This window comes from Centruroides vittatus, unplaced genomic scaffold, assembly GCF_030686945.1.
Source record: "Centruroides vittatus isolate TY-2023 unplaced genomic scaffold, ASM3068694v2 contig_651, whole genome shotgun sequence".
Lineage (NCBI taxonomy): Eukaryota > Metazoa > Arthropoda > Arachnida > Scorpiones > Buthidae > Centruroides > Centruroides vittatus.
The window spans coordinates 3,068,518-3,093,164 of record NW_027122405.1 but is presented as its reverse complement, the minus strand read 5'-3'; the positions used below and the strand labels follow the sequence as shown (position 1 = coordinate 3,093,164).

At 32.3% G+C, this 24,647-nt stretch overlaps 1 protein-coding gene and 1 long non-coding RNA gene across 2 annotated transcripts; one reads left to right on the top strand and one right to left on the bottom strand.

Annotated features, from left to right (window-relative positions):
- Window positions 1-409: 409 nt before the first annotated feature.
- On the bottom strand, window positions 410-15,827 carry LOC136979917 (fatty-acid amide hydrolase 2-B-like). Its single transcript, XM_067275960.1, has 8 exons — window positions 15,355-15,827; window positions 14,663-15,198; window positions 14,373-14,592; window positions 9,760-9,969; window positions 3,427-3,546; window positions 3,207-3,361; window positions 3,029-3,127; window positions 410-1,220 (listed from the first exon to the last, which is right to left on the bottom strand). Exons 2-8 carry the CDS (start codon window positions 14,852-14,854, stop codon window positions 648-650), a joined length of 1,569 nt encoding a protein of 522 aa, XP_067132061.1. The 5' UTR covers window positions 14,855-15,198; window positions 15,355-15,827; the 3' UTR covers window positions 410-647.
- On the top strand, window positions 15,535-21,882 carry LOC136979935 (uncharacterized). The gene is made up of 3 exons (XR_010881461.1): window positions 15,535-15,674; window positions 16,959-17,266; window positions 21,531-21,882. It is a non-coding gene; the product is annotated as an uncharacterized lncRNA (long non-coding RNA).
- Window positions 21,883-24,647: the final 2,765 nt, after the last annotated feature.

Sequence of the window (24,647 nt, the reverse complement as noted above, 5' to 3'; positions counted from 1 at the left end):
GATATTATGAATTATGATATTCATTGAAATTATCATTGAAAGTTTTATCGTACATGCATACAATATTGATTTTGAAAAAATGTTTTTGTATGTTAAAATACTGTTTCGAATTAAGTGGAAATATAGGCCCGCCAGGGCCAAGCGGCCCCCTTCCCTGAACTTTGGCAGTTCGCGCCTCGCCAGGACGGGCTGGCCACGTGGAGTTTTCCGGGTCTTCTCCACGTCTGTAACGTCTAAATTGGGGCCAATTACCCTTGAAAAGACCTTCCGGAAGGCATTATTCCTTGCATATGACCAAGTAATAGGCTTTGTCCGGCTCATCGGATATTGACATCATCGCTCTATCGGAGAAATAAAGCCAAACATGCTGATCTTCCATGAGAACAGAAGTGAAATTATAAAAAACAAATTTTTGAAATTATTTTGATTATTTATTAAAATAGATAAATTAATTTTTCAGATGAAAAGTGGCAAGAATTATTATAAAAGGCAGTTCAAAGAGGAAAAAATTTTCAGCATCTCAATAATTTTCTGTGATAGTATTAAAATTGTGATTATATTAAAATGTTATAATATTAATATTTTTGCATTGAATTTCTTTAATATTTTTCTTGAATCACTCTTATATAATTAGTATTTAAATATGTTTATAGATGAGGATTTCTCCATCCACCGAAAGCTCTTTCCAGTTCCATAGCCACTGATATCGTCAGGTGATCCTGATTGAGTCCGCCGACCACTTGTATTCCCAAAGGTAAACCTTTGGAGCTTAATCCTAGAGGACATTGTGTAACTGGCAAACCGAGGATGTTGAAAATCGCCATATAACCAATGTTGTACATCTTTAAAAATGTTTCATTATGATAAACGGCCGTTTCGGGAAATGAAGGATATAAAAATATTCCGTCATTTTGTAGAATGTCTTTCATTTCTAGTTCCAGCTCTCTTTCCATTTCAATGTATTTTTCTTTGGGAGGTGTTTTGCCTTCTATGAATTCGTAAATGACCGACAAAATAGTGCTTAAATTGAATTCGGAGTTTCCAGTTAACCATTTAAGTAATTCTAATTTTAAATCAAATTTCTCTTTCATTTCCAAAGTAGGTTGAAGGGGTTGAATAGTCTTCATAAGATTCAACCATATTTCTGTAGAATAATACATTTGAGGAAAATCAACTTTTTTCGGTTTAACGTTGTACGCTGCTTCAAAATAAGTCAATACCTGTAAATACAATAGCAATATGATATAAATATAAATATTACAATAATCATAAATGCATACTTTCAAAAATATGAAACATACAGTGCAGGTTATGTTTTTATGAACACTGCGTTTTCACAGCAAGCATTTATATTGAAAATCGAAATCTATTTTATCACGATATTATGTCTAATGACAAGCAAGATGGTAAAGAAACATTTGGATTGTACGCATTCTCTTTCGCGAGGCAACAAGAAACGATATGTCTAGGAGTAGACAGGAGTAGGAGTACACATATCGTTTCTTGTTGCCCCGTGAAAAAGAATGCACAGATGCGAAAACCAAGTATTAAGCTACCGATCTTTTATATTTATTTTCTATTTGTTTTTGTTAGTCTTGGCACGTGTTCGCACAATTATGTTAAGGGGACGTGTTTGTCAATTGCTCCTCGAAAGAGAAGGCATATATATTCTAAAGGTTTGTTCACAAGTTTATTTGTTCATAATATACTGTAGTTCGATTTTCAATATACAGGTATATGCTTATTGTGAAAACTGTTGACAAAAATGTATCCCGCAGTATATAAGTTACTCGTATGACTTACAAGAGGCGCTTAAGAATATATTTATTAATGTTTTCTCGTAGATGGCCGAGGTGATTAAGGCGTCAACCTACAGCTCTGGAAACCCTGGATCGAATCCTAGAAATCCCTCCCAGATATGTCGAATTCCGACCCTCATCACCCGGCTGCCCGTATTGTGGGCCGGCCGAATCCACAATGGGTATCGAAAAAAGGCCCTTTCATTGCAGACAGGACGGAAAGAGCCGAAAATTCGCAAAAAGTGTTTTCTTGTAGTTCGAAGAGTATTCAATGTGAGAAGTAATGTTCGAAAAGATATGAAATTTTTGTGATTTATCATAGGCAGTACGAATCAGAACATTGTTATCCATCCTATTCGGCTCTATTGAAGATCACACCTATCTACAATAGCCAAAACTAAGCATCGTGTAAGCTACGATATCTCAACTCTCAACTTAAGAACATTTTTACATAAACAGTATTCGCATTAAAAAATCAAATGATTAAAAGAAACGATGGATATCAACCACTTTGAACATCTACGTGGTTGGGTCAGTAAGTCCTCGGACTCACTTGAATGGAGAAACAGAAAAATAAAACTTTTTACTAATAAAAGGCTACTAAATATTACAAATATTTATTTTTTAATGTACAAGCCATGATCTACACATTTTCTCCAGCAGCGGAAATGATCTTCAAGTGCCTTTTTGAAGAATGTTGGAGGAAGAGTGTTTAGAAATTTGGTGACTTTTTTTTCAGTTATGAATGGCAACTACTACTCGGAACTAGTAGTGAGGTCCGCAAACTGCGTCGGAAATCAAAAAAAGTTTCCTTTTTCATCCTTCAAGACCGTGCGCTTGTCCACACTAGCCATTCACAAAAACGACAGTTGAATAATGTGGATTTCAAGAGCTCCCATATCCCTCGAGTAGCCCTGACCTCGCTATTAGTGAGTTTTCTGCTGAAAAATATCTGGATGGATAACACGTCCCATTGATTGATGAAGCGTAAGGAGAAGTGACTAAATTTCTGAGCACCCTTCCTCCAACATTCTTCTAAAAAACACTTGAAGATTTACGTAGATAAGAACGTATAATTCAATGAAATTTCTAAATATTAATGCTTTGAACATACAATTAACTTCAAATTACATTTTAATTCCTAAAATATTCTATTATACTATCCAGTATTTTTCTTGAACGAAAGAAAATTTTTGGAAAATTATTTATTTATAAAAAGAGATAAATACCTTCTTCTGTGCCGTCTTTAATTCTTTAGAAACAGGAGTGCACAATGGATTACCTCCATCATCTTCCATATAATATATCTTTATTTTACTGAAATCCACCTGTTAAATAAATTAAATAATATGATTTCACAAGAAATATATTTAATTTATATTTTAAATTTTTATATTAAAAACCAACTTTTTTATTTAGATTCAGTTGCGACGCTTTATCTCCTGTTAAAATTTTCATCATCGGCAACAAGTCTGTAGCGTAACGACAAAGAGGTCCCGAAACAAGAAAATCCGAATACTGCAGTCCCATTTTTGGTAAATGTCCGACATTCGAAACAATATCTAAACGAATAGTTGTATGACTAATGAAAAGAAATTACAGTATATTCAAATTATGTTTCACTTACCTCTGCTTGGTTTATGACCAAAGACACCATTAAAAAATGCGGGTATTCTAATACTACCGGCCAGATCAGAACCAACTCCAATTATCGATCCTCCAGCACCCAGAAGGCCACCTTCACCTCCTAAAAGCAAATAAAATTAAATAATCTTTCAAATTACTTTGTTAATTTCGTAAATTCGATTCAACTTTTCCATGATAAATCTTTTTCATCTGTAAATTAAACTAAAAATTTCTACTATCTGCTCAGAATCTATATATATAATCGAGACGAGTTAATAATAATAATAATAATAATAATAATAATCAGCGCAGAGCCCAAACGGTTAGGAGTTGAAAGTTGAAATTTGGTACACAGTTAGGGTACGTCACGAAAACGCACACTAAGAAGGGATTTTTCGAAATTCTTCTCCACGGGGGAGAGGGGCAGGATTAAAGCTTCTATATACATTATCGAGACGTGCCTAAACGGTTAGGAGTTGAAAGTTGAAATTTGGTACGCAGTTAAGGTATGTTACGAGAACGCACACTAAGAAAGGATTTTTCGAAATTCCTCCCCACGGGGGACAACATTAAGTCTTAACACTTCCATCAACAATGGAAGTGTTAAGTAACAATGGAAGTGTGAAGCAACAATGGAAGTGTGAAGTAATAATGGAAGTGTCAACAATGGAAGTTTTAACAATGGAAATGTTACGTAACAATGGAAATGTTAAGAGCCCAAACGGTTAAGAGTTGAAAGTTGAAATTTGGTACACAGTTAGGGTACGTCACGAAAACGCACACTAAGAAGGGATTTTTCGAAATTTCTCCCCACGGGGAGAGGGATAGGATTAAGGCTTAACACTTTCATCAACAATGGAAGTGTTAAGCATCAATAGAAGTGTTAAGTAACAATGGAGAACAAGAGAAAGCGACGTGCAAGATTCACTGGCGCTGGAGGAAAAAAAAAAAAAAAAAGAGTAATATGTTAGAACATATTTGATTTTCAAATTTAAACAGACTGATTCGGTTTTTCTCGACTTTTCTTCTTTAGAACATTCGATGAAAATCGAACGATATAATCAGAACACGTCGTGAAAATCGAACAATATTACAATATTCGATTTTCAAATTCGACCTTTCATTAGAAATACTTAGTTTGTTGATGAAATTACTCTTTTTCTTCTGTGACTATAACGTAATAATCTTAATCTTCGCTATCATTACTTTTGCCCGAGCAACGCCGGGCCTATCTGCTAGTACATTAATAATTTCAATTCATTAATGAGATGAGGTAACGCAATACATGGACGATCTGCCAAAGAAAGTGCCTCCCGGGAGGACTTCAAATGGAAAATTGGTCCCTATTTAAGAGAAAAAAACCCGGAAAATTCCACTCGACTTGCCCACTGATCATGCCCGAACCCACCGACCAACTATCATTCGTACTTCGAACGAATCTAACTTCGAACGTTCCATAATTCGAATGCTAAATTCGAGAAAAATTCTTGAGCGTAACATCTTTTGCGTTACTTTTCTTGGATGCCATTGTTCATAGGTAAGGTATGAAAGTTAGTACATGTGTGGTGGATCTGGACATCAGATCCGCCACGCATGTATCATGTTTAAAAGCACTCCTTTGTTTAAGGGCACTCCACGTATCATGTTTAAGATTCTTGCTACCTTACTAATAACAATGGTGCACACTGTCTAATTCGTCATCTTAACGGGACAACACCACTCTTCACTGATATAGTAGGCCTAAATGTAATTATTATTTTATTATAGTGTTTACGTATTTCTCTTATTGTTTTCATGTTTTAATTTATTATTTAGGGCATTTAGTTGCGTTACTTTTACTTTATGTTATGTGTATTTGCTGTTTAAGTTTATCGAAATGGATATTGGTCCGGGAACGAATTAATTCACTTTCTATTATTTCTAATGGGGAAAATTGTTAGGACTTCGAACGATTCGAAGTTCGAACGGCCTTCTGAAACGAATTAAATTCGAAGTACGAGACACCACTATTTATAAATTCAATCGTAATCCGAGCCATAGGCTAACTAAATAGTTCAAAAAAATTATTATTGCTTAAAATTGATGTTAACAAATATAAACATCTTAAACCCGATAGTTATACCGTATATTAAAGCCAAACGAATGCCGGATTATAAGTTACTATAATCCAGCATTACTACTACTATTATTAATTAAATGCTAAGTAATTTGACATTGGAGGCAGGCGTTAGGCGCCATCTCTTGCTAAAATATTAATTTAATTGTAATTATTAAATTTAGCAAGAAATGGCGCCTAATGTCTGACACTAATGCCAAATTACAGTACTTCACATTTAATTAATAATAGTAGTAATGATATAGCCCGATATAATCCGGAAATCGCTTGGCTTTAATTGATGTTAACTTTATCTGAAAATAAATTGAAAAGATGTACAATTGAGTTTCAGATGATCATCTTGATACCGATCTTCTCCATTGCATTTTATCCAACAATTGCGTTTTTGTAAATTTAGCATAAAATTTAATGCCGCGCAGAATTCAGATAATTTAAATTATAAAGTTTCCGAATAAAATAATTTATAAAAGGAAATCGAGAGTGCGCCATAATTGATGAGAATGGCTGTGTGGATAGAACTGCTAAATACAAGTAGTTGGTTCGCGGGTTCCCGCCTCATCAAAGGGCTGGCCGGGTGGAGTTTTTCTGTTTTTATTGACATGTTAAACATCTAAATCTCCTATTGAAAGTCCTTCCGGGAGGTACTCCATCCTTGGCAGATCGCTCGTCTGTTGCGTTGCCTTATCCTATACTCTACACCATTCCGTATCGATTTCTACAATTATTTCTTTATTCATCTAAACAATACCCCACAGAAATATTTATTAGATTAATGGTAACAATGAATGGCTGGATAAAATCCAGGCACCAATCTTCTGCTGCGAAAGATCCGGTTCGAGCGCAGATTGTTCAGCTATCTTTTATATAAGTAGTACTGAATATATCGTACTCAGTCTCCACTATCCACATTTTCATGCTCATCATGAATTCGGCCTGGTCGAATTCATGATGAGCATGAAAATGAACTGTGCCAGATAGTTTTGTAGGGGTATCACTCTGCATTTCCTCTATCTGGAACCTAAAAGTTTGTGTTTAAACCAGTGGCATAGCGAACATAATTGGAGCCCGGGCATAACTGGCGCCCGACACTTTATTGGCGCCCCTCTCCCCTCCAGAAACACATATAGTTTGTCTTGGAGACCATTTGGGCGCCCCTCTGCGAGTGGCGCCCGGTGCACGATACACCCCCTCGCATCCCCCTCGCTACGCCACTGGTTTAAACCTAAATAGGTTAGTTATTACGTACATATTGATAAATTTCTTAATTCATTCTTCAATATATTTATGTAAAACGATTGCATCAAACCATTTATTAGTTCAACGTCAACAAAATTAAACAATTTATTAGTCTATAAGTAAATATAAAATAATAATCATCAATAACATCTTACGTAATTAATTATCTTTCTGATATCATTTGGAATATGAGTCAGATATAAGGAAAGTGTTATAGATAAATACGTACGAATGTTTCATCAAAACAACTGACGGTTGATTTAATAATAATTTTAACAATGAAGGAAAAGATAAAAATTATACATTTCAAATACTTTTATCATTAAATATATGTTTAATGATTTGTTATTGAAAATGATTGAGAAAAAATTTATTAGTTGTCATTTACAAAATCATATTTTACAAAATCACAAAATTTTTTCATTCATTTTATTAATTAAGAAAAGTTTAAAAATTATATTTTTATGTTTTGATGATCGTCCATAAACTAAGTAATGCCATTTTTAGTTTTCAATCATCATTCCACTCCCAGTAATGATCCGTTACGCCGTCGCATATACCCGATCCAAAAATTACGTAACTTATACCTCCATATCCATTCACCAATATCTGAGTTACGTAATTAAAGGAATTTATATTTCTAGAAATGACTTAAATTCGTTATACTTGATCTGAAAAAAATAAAGAAATCCGCCAACAATTAAATATGAAACATCTACAAGATCAACTGATATCAACATGCAATGGGAATGCCTCCTAATAGAATTCCATACAGAACAACGCATTATAATCCGAGTGAATAGAGGGGAAGATCAACTGTCTGAAGTTAAAAGTCAACACGCAGTTACTGCTTATGATGATGACGATGATTTCCAAAAAGTAATTTTAACCCAGGACGTCATTAAGCGACACATCCGGAATTAAATGAAATAATTTTAAAAGTTTATAGCCTATTTTATAAAATATATTGCACGTAACATAGTGTTTTTTAAGCTTCAAAAACATCAGTTTGTTTGATGTTCACTTGTCAGTTTTGTAAAATATATCGTCGTTTGTGTTGACAGAGTAAGCACGATAAAAGACGTTCATATATTTAATCATTAAGATAAATATTTTCGGTCGTTGTAAAGTCAGATAATTAAGCAAACTAAAGACGTTTATCTTAAATGTTTAAACATGAAAACACTCGTTATCGCGTGTACTTTACCTTAACGGGATTGATTATTTTTGTTTACTTCTTAAACTATTGTATTTGTTAACATATTATAATAATAATAAACATAAAAATTCTAGAAATAAAATATTATAAAATGGATAATTATTATGTGATATTTCATAAGAATTCTATAAAATTATAGAAATGGTTACATTAAAATTTGTAGATATACTTTATTTGTTTAGTTATAAAATTTAAAAGAAATTATATAAATCTCTATTGGCATTCTATCGGGGAAATTTCTGTCAAAATATGCCACTTGAAAGGCTTATCAGTATCTGAGTAGATAAAACCACTGAACACTGGCCGTGGGTTCGGGTCTCACCAACGGGCTATCCATGTGAAGTTAATTTTTTGGATTTTCTTCACGTGTTTTTCACGTGCCACACCTAAATAAAGGCCACTTTTCCAAAGAGGAGTGATCTGCTTCCTCTGTGAGAAAGTGGAGTCTTCCCATAGAAAAGAAGGTGACTCTCGAGAAGACTCCCTTGGGAGTCTTTTCGGGAGTCATCTCCTTGGCAGATCGCCCATGTATTGCACTGCCTTATTCCATCATATTCCACTTAAAAGAATGTTTACGAAATTTTTAATAATTTAAATATTATAAACACGTCTAAAATATTTCCTTAAATATAAAATAACATCAGATAGGAATCTAAATTGAAATTTATGAATTTTTTTAAATATAATGCAGTAATTTATGTTTCAAAATTCTATATTGAAGTCATTTAAGATTATCATTAAGTATTTATCACGTTTCATTTATTAGAATAATTAAATAAATTGAAAATTAATTTTTATCTATATGCAAAGCTGAAAGTAATTTAATAAACTCGATTTCGTCAAAAGAAGTGACTCCTTCCAACGAAATCAAGAGTGATATCATTTACACAAATAGGTCAACTTTTTTTCAACGAATCATTTTATCTATGAATAATATATTTTGTAAAAATTACATAAAATTTTATAGTCTAAAATATGAATAAAATGTTTAATAATAAAAATTCACAAAATATTTTTATGTACGAATCGTGGGATAATCTAAATTCTAAAGTTTATATAGAGTATTTATTTATCGGGTGATCATGATCGTAATTAAAATGTCTTCATTCAACTCTATTCAGAGAGATATTTACCAATCCAAATGCAAATAAATCCAGTATAGTAAAATTTCAGAACATGCGAAAAACATTTCCATACAAAAATATTTAAAAAATAGTGTCTAAACGGCACTTTTGGCGCTTTGGAAAGTGTGAAAGTGTGTTTTCACAACCAAAAATTAGATTTTTTTCGAAAGACCGTTTTGTAAAAATACTACTTTTTTTTTACAGAAATGTTTTCCGCATGTTCTGAAATGTCACCGCATCAATTTGGCTGCATTTCGACTGCTAAACATCTCTCTATACAGCATTGAATAAGGATATTTTAATCACGATCATCTGTTCTATGTAAAAATAACTTCAAATGTAAGTAACCATTAACAAAACAAAACAAAACAAATAAATACTATTTTATCAGGTAATGAATCAAATAATAAAACTAAATATAGAATAAAATTTTCACTTCAGATTATAATTTATTTAGATTTATTTATCTCTGATCGTTTTCTACCTTTCGACTTGACATTGTGGTCTTTGCACTTTAGTGTCAGAAAAAAATAATCCTTCTAATCAAATCAAAACATATTTTGTTTTAGTTCTATCTCTAAATTATATTCAAAAGAAGATTATCATGTTTATAGTATGTTTATCTAAGCTTAAACTTGCCTGTACTTCCTCCGGCGATCCTTTTGACATTATAAGGATTACGTGTCCGGCCATATATTTTGTTTGATGTTTCCCAAGTTAAACACAGCTCGCAAACATTAGTAGTGACTAATGGTATGGCACCAGCTTTCTTCAGTAGTGCGACTACTTCGGAATTCTCTGAAGCTCTATTATCTTTATTCGAATACAATCCAGCAGTGTGGTGCATACCTGACAATTAAAAATGAATTTTCAAATTTCATATCTTAAAAATTTTACGATTTCTAAAAATTTTTACGCGATAATATATTATTCTGAGTAATTTTCTTGTATAAAATAAGTATAAAAGAGACTCGCTTTACGACCCTACAATCCTGTTTTTACTACTTGAATTAATTATGATTGTATGTCTGACTGTAGCATGAATGTACAGTACATTCATTGACAAAATAAGTTACGCACCCAGATATAATTGCCCGATTAAGACAAAATTCGGCATGTTAAGATTACAGTTGTGGTCCGATTCCAAACAAAGTAATATAACAGGAATGCCATAAAATCGTTACTCCAGTATCCTAAAAAAAGATTCACAGAGGCTCATTGTGTTCAAAATTTTCAGTGAACTTATTATTTGGAGATCTTCGAACGTTTTTCCAGGAATATCTCTGTCACGTTGCCACAGTTCCTTTGCTTAGCCAGTTTTCAGATCTGTCGCCTAACGAGCATTTGTAGAAATAAATGGGTTACTTTGATAGGATACGGAAATGCAAAAGGTGTTAGATGAAGAAAATCCACAAAACTCCGCGTGATCAAGCCCATTGTTGAGACGCGAACCCACGATCGACTATTAGTGTTCAATGATGGAATACACCGGGCCACTGGTAGGCGGGACCAGATGGAATGCCAACTTCGGCCATCTACATGTGTGAGGGTCTGGAGAGGCAATTGCAACATCTGTGACAAATCTTATGCATATAAGATGTGATATAAGCATCATATGTGACAAATCTATAGCATATGGTGCTTGTATGTCTGTATGCCCGACAGCATGAATCCAGGCAAGAAGAGGTCCTACAAGATACTAAAGATTTGTTTAAACTGTATTATTGTTTCACAGGAAATTGTCTCACTGTTATGATATTGTAATCACTTATTCCCAATACGTTGACAGTAATAAAGTTTCATTCGATTTCAATGCTTTCTTCTTGAAGCGAACCATTTTTTTCGAATGAGTGTATTTTTTTGGTCATTTTGTATGCAGTTTAAATTTCTATATATAACGTCCCTTTAATCCAAAAAAAGTTTGTTTGGTAGACGGTCTCACAGCATTTCTGGTTAGAAAATTATATTTTTCTAACCAGAAATGCTGTGAGACCGTCTACCAAACAAGTTTCTTTTGGATTAAAGGGACGTTATATATAGAAATTGAATAAACAGCAACCATATTACATTAAGTTTGAATTTCGTTTTTAAAAACAATGTCGATTAAAGACACTGAATTTATTAGAAATAGAATGACTCGCTTTACGACGAATTTTCATGTTTTAATTACGTTATAAAAGCGGAAATCTATAATACTAAGCTATTACAATATACATCAGTCTTAATAATTTAATTACTGGAACTTTTTGTACAAATTTATGTGGATTAGTTTTTTTATAAAGGTGTTGCTAAGCGAAATTAGTCAACGACATATATTTATAATTTATTTTGAGAAAATTATTAAACCACAATTACCTCATCAACTTGCACTTTAGTCTATGGACTTTGCATTTTAAGATCATTTAATGTATCAAACAAGATCATTATTATTTATGTTTTGTATTATCGTTTTCTGTATCTGATAATTCTTTATCTGAGATAGAACATTATTTCCTACCACTGATGTACATTGAAAATATAAAAATACAATATTGTATATGTTTTCGAATAGTTTATAATATAATTTATATGCTTTCATTACATCCTATATTCACGTAAAAGTGTTTTTAAGTACATAAAGAGTGACATTTTTTAAAATTTTAGTTTTGACTGAGAAAACATCATTGTATATTCGCGTGTCGTAATCAAAAATATTAATATGTTTTCGTCAGGAATGGGCGAAAAGTACTCGCACTTGCATTCAGTTAAATGCATAAATATATCCTATTGTGTGATTTATAAGTGATTGTGTAAGACGAGTCTCTTACAATATGGAGACTTTTAAATCCAAAAATCTTTAACAATTTAAAATTTAGGTATAAAATTATATGCCCAGGAAACAGCTTTTAAGTATTTGAATGATATTGTGTGATATCTAGATTTTGATAGTGATAGAGGGCAAATAAACACGAATTTCTGTTGTCAAGACAGATCTATTATTTCTGATCGTAAGCATTGATTAGAGATGCAAACTGATTGGGAGGATTACAAAAGGAAGATATGAATCATCACAAAATTCTTCTTGAAAATGTTGAAATATATAACACAACAGTTTTTCCTATTGAATGTCTTATATATTTTCACTTTCTCGGTGATCGGTTGTATTGAACTCTATTGATTGATAGAGTCATTAGATTTTTCATAAGTTTTACATTCCCGGCTGTTATATACAGGGTAGTTATAATTAAAGTTTCTCTACTCAAACCTCTCTAGAGCCCGTTCTCGTGAACGTACTTTGATGAAACTTGGTATGTATTTTATATGGACCACGGAAAAAAGGAAAATGAAAAAGAAATATTTAGTTCGAATTTTTACCACTAGGTGCAAAAATGGCGCATGAAAAACAAGAAACACAAAATGGAAACATGCAAAAGGTTTTTATTCACAATATCTGTTCAATGTGCAATCCATTTGCATCAATTACATGTTCAAAACGCCTTACAATGCTGTAAGGCGTTTTGAACACGTGACTGATGCAAAGGGTTGCATTGTAAGGCGTTTTGAACATGTAATTGATGCAAATGGATTGCACATTGAACAGATATTGTGAATAAAAACCTTTTGCATGTTTCCATTTTGTGTTTCTTGTTTTTCATGCGCCATTTTTGCACCTAGTGGTAAAAATTCGAACTAAATATTTATTTTTCATTTTCCTTTTCCCCATGGTCCATATAAAATATATACCAAGTTTCATCAAAATACGTCCACGAGAACGAGCTCTAGACAGGTCTGAATAGCGCAACCTTAATTATAACCACCCTGGATAACAGAGGAAAGTATCGCAATCGGTCAAAAAATGATCCTTTCAGATTTTTACGTGTTTGGACTCAGGAGACCTTGAAACGTCGAGAAATGCAAAAAAATTTCAGGAAATTTTTCTGTGTATTGGGTACGATTTTGTTCATCCTCTTTGAAGCTTAATAACTCTTGTACCTTTTGTCGAAAATTTCTTAAATTTTGCAAGGAGGTTTGTGTATTAGGGGGATTGATGCTATTAAATTTTGGTGATAAAAGGTGGATGGGACGGTGAGATAAAGGGAATCGTGTGTAACTCGAGTAGGATCGAACTTAATGATTATTCTCCTCGTTATTAGTATTTACATTTTAGTTTTTAAATAAAACCCATCCCTATCCTTAAAATTATTTCTTTTCATTTTATAATGATTAAAAACATCGTAATAAATGGCGTCACCAAATTTTTAAATGTTGCCAGGAAAGTTAAGCAACTCGTTGCTGGATTTTTTCGAGTAATGATGTCTATAGCCATTCATTTACCGTGAAGCTGCACTTTTCTTCAATCCTTTCAACGAAATTTGGGAGGCATTCTTCATAGAATTTAATTCTCAAGCTCATCTCGTCTTCCAAATTTAGTTGAGCTTCGGGCTTTGTATTACTTCAAAAGATTTGATTACAAATAATTTATTGTATTTAATGTGCATAATATTCGATCAGCACAATATTTTATCCTATTTCTTAGTTTTTAACATAGTTTCTAGCACATTTTATAACATTATAAGCCAAATGAAAACAAATATATTTAAAGCAATGTCTGTAGAATTGAAACTGAACTAAGTTAAATATTTTGACCTTTTATAATTAAGATAAAAGTATCAAAAGTGACACAGTTATTAAACAAGAAATAATGCTAAAAATGAAAATGAATTACGTTGAAAAAATTAAATGTAATTCACTAAATGATTGAAAACAGAACCTCATACTTGGTACTATATTCTTTAACCCTAATTCACGTAATTAATGGATAATCGTAAGGGTATTCTTTAATTACGTGTACATTTTTAAGCCACTTTTGATTTCCCTCCTCCCTGTTGTGTGCAATAATGTATAGTACGTTTGACAACCTTTCCTCTTTAATCACGTGTTATTGTACACGTAATTAAAGAGTTCACGAACCCCTCTGATATTGAAGAAATTACTAAAAAGTTTTGTAAATATTTTCTAACTAATAGTTTATTTACATGACTAATAAGTAATCTTGCAAGAATAAATACTAATACTACTAAACGTTCCAAGTAGACAATGTCTCGACCCCTTTTCTCCTCAACGTGTACAATTTACTTTTTGTGACACCTCTTCCCTTAAACTGTATATGTAATTAATGGAGTCAGTTAAGAATTAAAGATAAAGTCCTTAAAACTAAACTTATTATTATTATTAAAATTAAAGAAAGAAATTTGTGTATATGTCTGCTTTACCTTTAACTGCAAGAGACTCTTTACAAGAGAAAGGAACTCCCAAAAACGGAAACCTCCTTTGTAATTCTTCTTCAGAAAACTCTCGAGAAGCCAACATTTGGTCCACTTTTCTCGCATCTTCTAAAGCATTTTCAAATCTACTTTCAACAATAACATTTAATATCGGTTGAATTTCTTTGATTCTAGCTATATAAGCATTTACAACATCGACGCTTTTCACCTAAAAAAAGGTAACTGAGTTAAACACTAGTCTACATTCCATAACACAATCGTAAGGAATATCGTTCTACCTTTTTCTTTCGGATTTTTTCAGCTAACGAAGATGCGCTTTCCAATAATAACGGATTCTTCACGCATTCGATTCTTTCCGTATTCCGTAAATAAATTAATCCGAAGATAATATTTGTGAAATAATCTAAAATAGTCCTAATAATCCTTAATATAAACATTACAATTGGAGTGAAAGTGGTTACCAACTCCATAGTGAACGAGTGAACCGAAACGAAGTGTCTACAATCCTTTCTTTATCGAGTACTTTATTTACGATATTTTTACACGTGACTTATAAGTTTCTATCTCGACGTCATAACCTTGAACACTTGGCCTAATTTAACACGTGAGTTTTTTTTCCCCCTAGTTAATGTAAGAAGCGAACTCTAAATCGTTCCTGTCAAATTTCAATGTGTTACTGAATCGATATTTATATAAATTTGATACGTTCTTTGTTCTTCGCCCCTGTTTTATCTTCTATTGAACTTTCGAACGGTTGCACGCTTATCTTCTACGTAGCAACTCATTTTTCTGTCACTTAGTCGTTAACGTAACACTAAATAAGACGCAGTAACACATAATTAGCACCTTTTTATTTTTTAAAAAAACATTATTTAGATTTACTTTATATAAAAATATAGACCCAAAATATAAATCTGTACCAGATTTCTTATTATAAAATAAAAAACTAAAAAAAAAAGCAGTTACTTACTTGACAGTTTAGACAGGAGAATAGAATATTTTCTAGTTTAAGACACTGTTTAATTCATTATAACATTATTTTTATTCTATTCATTTCATTCATATAACTATAGATGTAGGTTGTGCTTTAATCAATCGTGTCTATATTTAGTTAATAAAGGAAAACTTACGTTCACTTTCGTAGGTAGAAGATAAGAAAATTTCTGTATATAATTTGTTACAGTAGTAACATATTAATATTTGAAGAAAGAATAAACAATTTAATCCCAGCCTGTTTCGAATTAGAACAGACAAACAGAAAGAGGAAGTTTTCCGGATGTGAAAGTGGAGGTAATATCTTAACCGGTTTCTATCCTTCATATATTCGTATAAATAGATTAATTTAAATATAAAAATAAGACTATTCGTAACGAATATAAACTACGCTGTTTAAAAAATTTCATCGATTATCTCTGCCAGCTTTGGAGAGTGTCAATCGATATTTGGATTGACGCCAAACTTGTCTGGATATCTTTCCTTCTACCCCCCTTTCTATGTAATGGTTTTACTGATAAATATATTCACGTGAGGAAATATTTTATCACATGATTGATATTTTCTTTATGACAGATTTCCAATGACGAAGCTTCGAACCGATTACGAATGAATAAATAGAATAATTATCGATAATAATACTGATTTCGGGAGATTTTTTATGTTATAAATTCGATTTTTTAAATCTCTATTTAGCACTACCGTTGAATCGATTGATACGAAAGAACGAGGTATGCATGCGCATAATTTTGAGCTTGAGTGTTTGAAATACCACGTGATTTAGCGATCACACTTTCGTATATAATGCAAAAGTCACAGTTACTGAAGAGTTTTCGATTTAATATTTACGGAGATGAGTATTTGTTGGAGCTTCACGAGGTGGCGTTATACAGGGAGAACGTTATATTGAGATTCGGCTGTAAGCTACAATCGACGAGTTAATTATCAACAAGGGAATTCATTATCCGTTTATTAATTCCCAAATGCGTTGATAAGAAATTTAAAGAGAGATTAAGGAAAATAAATATAATTTTAATTTTTCTTATTGGTAATGACCTATAAATTAAAAATAACTTTAATGTAAAAATATCGAAAAAGTCATTAACCTACTTATTTCATTAACGTTTCCGCTTTGAACTTTCTTATTTTCTCTTTTCTTATGATGTTCATTGCATTGCAATTCTTCCTGATGGAATATGTACTTCGATAAAAATCTTATCTTAATTCTCATGCATGCATATTTTAATATCGCAAAGAATAAACAAATTTGAACAATTGACAAAATAAAATAGAATCTAACGGTCGCGAAGTTCACAGATTTTCTTTTGTCAAGTATCCATAATTGTTCAATAAATAAAATTTTATTTGAAAGAATTGTTAATTGAGATTAGATTTTTGACAATAAATCACATACAAGTTAGCAATTACTATATAGACCGGAAGAAGATAGCGTGAGTTTCGGTGCCCGGGGGGAAATACTACATATATGTATGTAATTGCGCATGCTTTAACAGCATGCACTGTTGAATTAAACCGCGATTTTATCATATTTTCTCTATTTAAAAACATTTTCTGCCCTAGCGTACCCACCAGTGCCCGAGTGGATAAAGCTATCGTCAGTCGAGGGTTCGCGCCTGACTACATGAAATTTTCTTGGTTTTTCTTACGTATCTACCACCTAAATAGGAGTAGCTTTCCATAGAAAGTATTCCATTAATCCAATCCTATTCTCAGTCAAATCTAGGATTAAATTGGGTTGATGTTATAAGGCACCAACACGCCAAATAAGGAGTGCCTCCCGGCAAGATTTTTATGAAAAGCTGTCACCTATTTAGGTGATAGACATGCGGAGAAAACCAGGAAAACTCAAATCTACACCCTTCAGAAAGGTAGGCTGATTCCTTTAATGCTTCGATCATCCGGAACCGCCAAAATAAAAAATAATAATAATAAAAATAAATTAAAAGTTGGCAATCAAACGAAACAAGAACCTTATTGTAATATAAATTTTATGAAATGATAAGCCATTATTTCATTTAATCAAAGTTATTTTGGGTCTTTTACGTTACGTTGCTTTATTTGAGAGTATTCATTGGAAAACTATGTCAAGTAAAATGGGTTTTTGAGTGACTAAAACGAATAAAATGAGTCTATTGTTAACGTTAGTATACTTATAAACAATGAAATCTAAAAATACTCTTCACATTATTAATATAATGCATATTACCTGGCTTTTTTAAAAATATAAATTTTTTTTTTACATACTGCCACTTTTTTATAGTTTCGTTGTTTCCCAATTTCAAGGAGATTGTATTATTATAATTAGCATACGTTTGACATTTTTGTTTTCTCTTAAACGTGCGATTATCAGGAAGATAATTCGATCCGAGAAATTGAGAAATATTAAAATAAAAATAAAAATAATATGCGTTAAAACCTCTGCATTATAATAATTTATTAATACTGTTCCCTAATGCAGGTAACTCATTATAGATCATATTCGTTCTATAATTACAAGATGTACTGTACATATTTGTGTATTTAAATTCAGTAATAATCAATATTAAACGGAGAGAGATTACGATTACCATTGTCATCTTTGCCATGCTTCTAATTTCTTCATAAAACATACAGCGTAGAGAATTATTCAAGAACATTAACATTCAACGAGCAATTATTTATTGTAATATCGTCACGATGCCGGGCTGCAATTTTTAATCATATTTTTAATTTATTTCATTTAAAATGTATGCTCTCCTCCTCAAATTAGTAGTGTCTTGCCCATGTACATCATACTTTCCTTTAACGATTCAGTCGTGCCGGTCATCTATCCACCTTTCAGGGGAAAATTTTTAAATTAAAATAACGACTTCCTATTTGTATTGGAAGTTCGTATATAGTTAATCGGGGCCGTCTTCCCCTAAAGCCCTAAGGTTTCATATCTGGTTTCGTCTTCCATCTATCTAATTCTATTCACGAGATTAAGGAAAGACAGTGGGAATTTAGGTCTACATTTTTTTTCAAATTGCAACCCAATTATCAAAAAGAAACATCTATGTTCTAAACGTTATTTGGTATTTGGCCTGTATTTTACAACGACTTTTTATTAATTCTTTCCAACCTCCAAACATTTAGAAGGCTTTTTCTATACTCGATATAAGACCAGCCTATGATGAAAAATTTCCCTACATATATACGAGTCAAACAACCCATGAATATTTGTAAATTTCAAGCAGAAATTGCATTCGGTTCTCAGTGCAGGCCGACGATTTTTCAGGCCATCCAGCTTACAATGGTTGGTATCAAGCATGTTGTACAGGTTTGATTAATAATGTGTATTGAACATATAATTTATTGTAGTATTTTGTTTATATGTGTATGTGAAGCGAGAGAGTGCGAGAAAGGCTGCTACGTTCTTTAATAATAAAACTAAAACTGATCAAGTTAAAACAATATTTAGCGTTTATTAAAACTAACAATAGCCCAACTCATTTGATTCTATATCCATAGATTTTTTTATTTAAAAGTAAAATATTATTGCAAAATTCTGTTATTATTTTACTTTATTTATAATAAATACTTTATCAATATTATCGATTCTTGTCATCGAAAGTTCTATCAATGTTCACAAAATAATAAATTATTATCTTATATCAATAAAGAATTGTTCATTAATTACGTGTACAATTTAAGGGTGAGAGGAGTCACAAAAAAAAATATATTATTTGAGAGATCGAGGCGCAAGTACAAACGTTAAACTTGTACGGCAAGCAGAAGTACACGTTTGACGTTTTAAGTCCAAGTAAAAGACCTTGCGGCGCTCGTTCACAACATCACGTGACTCAGTGAACGTCGCCATTGACTCACGGGAAATTTGTTGAAAAAATGGCGGATACATTTAACATCGAGGGTTACCAGCAAAGGTAAATAAACAAATTAAACTGTTTAAAAGTATTTATAGGATGTTTAATAACACTAAATAATTATTTTTAATTAGCGTTTTCTCTCCTACCGTACGATTGGACTACCTTCGTACTTTTGTCGAGGAAGTAGTGGCTTATGTAAATTCGAAAGCAGCTCGGAAAATTAATTTTTAGAAAATTTACAAACGTATTACGCTGTTGATGGTAGAAGATGCCGTGGAAGAACAAACCTACCTTAAGATAAGCTATTATGAAGACAAATATGTAAATTCTATAGGCACTTCACATCACTTGCTAAAAAATTGAATAATTAAATAATTTCTGGATTAAAATCGTCTGTTTTTTACATTATTATTCGTAAATGCTTAAATAATCATTATTTTAATAAAATACGTCATAATTTTAACCCCAAACACAAAAAAATGAAGAAGTTTAAGCCGATCGTCTACTCGCCATTTTAGAAGTAGCAAACGCCATTATTGACCGTGTAGAATTGCCAGATGGCGGCGCTCGTCCGTCCGCCGTTCACGTTTTGGACTGAATGAATACGTTCGCCTCTCCTCGATGGGAAAGATGTCGAGGCAGTCTAGGTAGACTTTTTTTAATAGTATTAGTGACGTCGGCCCTCTCTTCACACTTTTCTATCATCCTTGCCCCATCTTCCCCCCCCCTCTTCCTCTTCTCACTTCTCTTCTAAGGCTAAGCCATAGGTACGGCCTTCTAAACTTTTATAGTAGTAGTAGTATTAGTGACGTACAAATTTGTTCTTGTAAGCTTACTTGTCAGCTGAATTTGATGCAATTAGACAACGCAACACACGGGCGATCTGCCAAAGAGGGGATGTCTCTCGGGAAGAGTTTCTATGGGGAATAGTGACTCCTATTTAGGTGTTAGGCAAGAAAACCCGGAAAACTCTACGCGGCCAGCCAGCTGATGAGGAACGATAAAACCATTCTAACAATGGTTTTATCCACTAGACAACTGATGAGCGCTCTTACTATCTGATATTTAAGTAGTATTTTCATTTTTTCAGATGTTTTTTGATATTTGATTAGAAAATATTTATTGAAATTCATTTTAACTGACGAAAACAAACAAATTAATATACATTTATTATAATACTATATCGCCTTTATTGATAAGTGTGTTCGTGAGTAAAGTCAGATATTCCGCAAAGACGGAGCAAAACTTTCAACTAAATATAATTTATAATTAAAATAATTATAGAATATATTATAATATTCCAATTTTTACACTGACCAGTATGAAAATGAACAGATGAAATTTCTTATTATTTGGAATGAAATTCTGCGAACTATTCGTCGTTACCGTATGACTGTTTCTTCCAAATATGGGAGATAGCATTTGACTTTATTTAAATTATTAAGTAACTAGCAGATGAGCTCGGCGTTTGCTCCAGAAAAAAGTAACGATAGCGAAGATTAAAATTATTAGATTACCCATTTTCACCGGGTTCAAGAATTAGGTTAAACATCTTCCGAGGTTAATTAGAGAATTTTTACGTGGATCTAAAAATATGTTAGATTTCTCGCAAAAATGCACAAAAAATAAAAATAAAAATAAAATAAACACCACATCTAAAATAGTAGAGAAGAAGGTGGTATTATCGAACTCACAGGTATTATGGAACCCCTTCATTTCAGACTGATAATAGATGCGAACTCTAGCAAATTGTGGCTGAACTGCACTAGGCAGACATCCATATCAAGGGGAGAATGCCTCCCACTTCAATTATGCGGTTGCACTCAATTAAACAGGACGTTTGTGTTTTTCACAATTCCAAACTTTAGAATGGTAAGTGAATTTAATTACTTCTAAAATATAAATCATATAGTTGTAGGTTCCCTGGTGCATGTAGCCCTAGGAGTACATGTTAATATGTCTGATGTTCACGTTTTTAAAGTTTGATGTCGACGAAATTAAGTTAATCCAAGATGGCGATGCATGAAATACGGATCCCATTGGTGCTTTTAATACGGAACCCGACTCCTCTGGGGTTACATATTACCCACAAATTCAAACTGTGGAATAATTTTTGTAAAAGTATGTGATAGACGAATGAAAAAATTAGAAAAAGATACCTGAAACTATAAATAAGTAGATCTAGTTAAATTTTGAAGTTATTTTGGTTAAAAAAAACTGTTCTGGATAGATAAGTGTTCTTTTAAACTGATTTTTTCGAATTATTATTATTTTTTAAAATTTTCAGATGCTTAGAGCTTAGCTGAATAAGCCAAAGAAAAACCCGAAGAGACAAACATGGAGCCACGAAAAAATGGCAGAGGCAGTGAGTATGGTAAGGGACAAGAAAATGGAGCTGAAGAAAGCTGCAAAATTTTTTGATGTTCCAAAAACTACTTTGTGAACTCCCTTTTTGCAAGCAGACGTTCGTCCGGAGCAATTTGTGAAAAAGACACTTGTTAGAAAGCCAATTCTTCCTGAGAATATCGAAAAAGAGCTAGTGGAATATACAGTACATTGTTGATGGAGGTCATATTTTTTATTATTAAAGCATTTTTTCGATAAAATACATTGGAATAAATGATTTTGTAATTAATTAACTTTCTTTGTACTTTTATATTTGTTTTTGAATACACTAAAGCATTATTTTAAAACATACAATGGGGTTCCATATTACCACCCGGCTTCCCAAAAACTACTTTTTGACTTTTTTACAGAAGCCTTCAAAAACCATACTTATAGTTATGCTAACGAAAAATCCAATTAGTAACATTTAGTTTAATAGTTACCACTACTTTTCGCACAAAAAATGTGGGCGTAGCTGTGATACCTTGTTTACAATTCACTATAATGTAAATAGGGTTTCACAATACCACATTCTCCTATACAGTGAAAGCCGAGTTCGTCGGGATAATCCTTAACTTTTTCCTTTTCCCCGCGGGAGGGGGGAATTTCGGAAAATCCCTTCTTAGTGTACATTCTCATAATGTACCCAAACTGTGTACCAAATTTCAACTTTCAACTCATAACTGTTTCGTCTCTGCACTTATCATCATCATCATCATTATTATTATCAACCCATCTCGATTATATATATAGATTAGGGTCAAATTTATGAGAAATTTCGTTTTCACTATTCTATTTATCGGATATCTAATAGAAAAAAATGATTAAAATCATTATTGAATTTTAACTGAATAAATCTTTAGTATTTAAAAGGAGTTTTTATTTAAGTAACCTAAAAAATTAAAAAAATGAAATAACCAATAATATAAAAAAAAATCAGAAAATTTTTCATTATAATGGGGAATTAACTTACTTGATGATAACTTTACCTGAATAAAATGATTCATTTTAAATTCTAAAATCTAAGAAAACTTGTTTGGAACATCATATTTCTAATTTGGAACGAATTCAAATATTCGTTGGAATTCTGAATTTATTATTTTGGGGTTACTCGAAGGGTGGAAATGATTAAAATATTTATTAATTGCCAAAATGTATACTATATGTGCCACTATTTATTTTCCTTCTTTATTATTTACACTTTATACTGACTAAAACTAACCCTCTCTTCCTCTTCTTTCACTGGTGGAATTTCCAAAAATTCCTTCTTAGTGTGCATTTTCATGTTGTACCCTAACCGGGTACCAAATTTCAACTTTCAACTCCTAACCACTTGGGCTCTGTACTTATTATTATTATCAATCCATCTCGATTATATTATAAGATTCATAATTACTTAATAATTTAATGACTGTTGCAGTATGCGAATGCATACTGCAACAGTCATTAATCAACAGCATACTGCAACAGTGATCACTGTTGCAGTATGCTATTCGCATACTGCAACAGTCATTAAACAACAGCATACTGCAACAGTGATCACTGTTTTAACTTTTTCTAAGGCAGTTAGAAAGAGTTAGAAAAATAATGACTGTTGCAACTCAAACAGAAAGTTAGAGAATTAATATTTAATTATTTGTAATTGTTTATTGGTTGTAATGTATAAAATGGTATTTATACGGGATGTTCCGCGAGGAAGTAGCGATATTTTCATCGCGTGCTCTACAGGGCTACAAGATTCAAAAATGTCTTATAAACATAGTTCTTCAAACGTATTGTTTCAGCGCTAGGTGTTAAAATTCAGACTAGTAACGCCTTCAGATGTGCTCTGTAGCACTGAGAAGCGTTGCGGAAAGCCTTAATCCCGCTGCCCTTCAGTTTCTGTGCTATAAAGCAGTGATTCTTAACAGGGGGCCGCGGCCCCCTGGGGGCCCGTAAGAAGTTTGGGCCGCCAAATTATGCAAAATTTCCTTCAGAATATAATAAAAAGAAAATTGATGTATAACCAAATATCGTATTGAAAAGTGAAATAAGAAAGATAAAGTTTTCCTATTTAGTTTTTTTTAATTTTTTATTTCTTTCTACATACAACTTTGTTAGTACAGAAGAAATAAATGCAAATATGCTACGTACAGTACACCCCAGTATTTACTTCTTTTATTCCAAAGTAATTCTAAGAAACTATTAATGCTTGAAATTTTAAAAATAATTAGGAAAAATAGTAGGCTTTGAAAATTTAAATATTTTTGCAAAAGATATGCAAAATCTTTACGACAAGTTTAGTTTTAGCATCGACTTTGGATCGATTTATCGACATGTTTCTTATTTTATTTTCTGTTAAAAATTAATGAGTTTTCATGTTTAATTGTGAAGTTTGAATGTTATTTAAATAGATAATGAAATATTAAAGTTATGATTTACATTTATTATATAAAAAATAAAGCAATAATAAAAAATCAATTTATTATAGATAATTTAACAAATATAAATTATTATTAAAAAAAATGGGGGTCACAAAAATATTATGAAATATTTGCCGAATCGGCACTAGGCACGTGACGAAGGGTTAAAATTAACTCTTTCCGTCTTGGAGAGACTAAGGTCTTCTTTTAGCAAGCCTATTATGAATTCGTCCAGGTCCACAATGGTGTGGCCGTGTGGTGAGGACATACCCGGACGGACTTCCCCCCGGAAAACTTCTGAGAGTTTCCCAGAGAGGTGGGATTCTACATTGACCGCTCAGTCATCCGGCCATTTAAATGTAAGATTCTGAAGGCAAGAAGCCAAAGGACTGAGAGATTGAAGCTATTCCGCAGCGCTTAGCAGTGATGAAGAGCAGCATTTTAAGAGATATCTAGCTTGAACCTTAAACTCTTCTACGCTGAAACAATGCGTTTGAAGGGCTATATTTATAAGAAATTTCTTAATTCCCTAGGTCTCTAGAACACGCTGTAAAAGGTAAAAGTGCTTCCACTTCGGAACACACTGTATATAAAATGAATACATAAATACTGATGCT

What these genes read in the sequence shown, in the direction of transcription:
- LOC136979917 (XM_067275960.1), bottom strand. Translation starts at nt 14,854, where the DNA reads ATGGAGTTGGTAACCACTTTCACTCCAATTGTAATGTTTATATTAAGG. An exon ending in GATCGCCGGAGGAAGTACAG is followed by an intron (nt 3,547 to 9,759) that starts GCAAGTTTAAGC and finishes ATTTGCTTTTAG; the next exon opens with GAGGTGAAGGTGGCCTTCTG. An exon ending in AACTGAATCTAAATAAAAAA is followed by an intron (nt 3,128 to 3,206) that starts GTTGGTTTTTAA and finishes TTTATTTAACAG; the next exon opens with GTGGATTTCAGTAAAATAAA.